Here is a 204-nt window from a genome sequence, read left to right on the forward strand (position 1 = left end):
TGGAATCCGAGGAGCCGCGAACCTACCGGGCCTATCTGAAGACCTTGGTGACCTTGGTGACCTCGGTGACCTTGAAGTAGAAGATGAAGAAAGAATATCAGCTCGTCGAGGAAGCCTTGAAATCCGAAGAGCCACGAACCTACCGGGCCTATCTGAAGACCTTGGTGACCTCGGTGACCTTGAAGTAGAAGATGAAGAAAGAAT

The 204-nt window shown here is 51.0% G+C and overlaps 1 protein-coding gene across 1 annotated transcript in view; it reads right to left on the reverse strand.

The window, feature by feature from the left end:
- LOC128896976 (uncharacterized) overlaps nucleotides 1-204 on the reverse strand; it is a 2,069-nt gene that overhangs the window by 531 nt on the left and 1,334 nt on the right. Inside the window, exon 3 of the mRNA XM_054160592.1 lies at nucleotides 71-178. Coding sequence (XP_054016567.1) covers nucleotides 71-178 — 108 coding nt within the window. The remainder of the gene's footprint in view (nucleotides 1-70; nucleotides 179-204) is intronic.

This window comes from Hylaeus anthracinus, unplaced genomic scaffold (genome assembly GCF_026225885.1).
Source record: "Hylaeus anthracinus isolate JK02 unplaced genomic scaffold, UHH_iyHylAnth1.0_haploid 11978, whole genome shotgun sequence".
Taxonomy (NCBI): domain Eukaryota; kingdom Metazoa; phylum Arthropoda; class Insecta; order Hymenoptera; family Colletidae; genus Hylaeus; species Hylaeus anthracinus.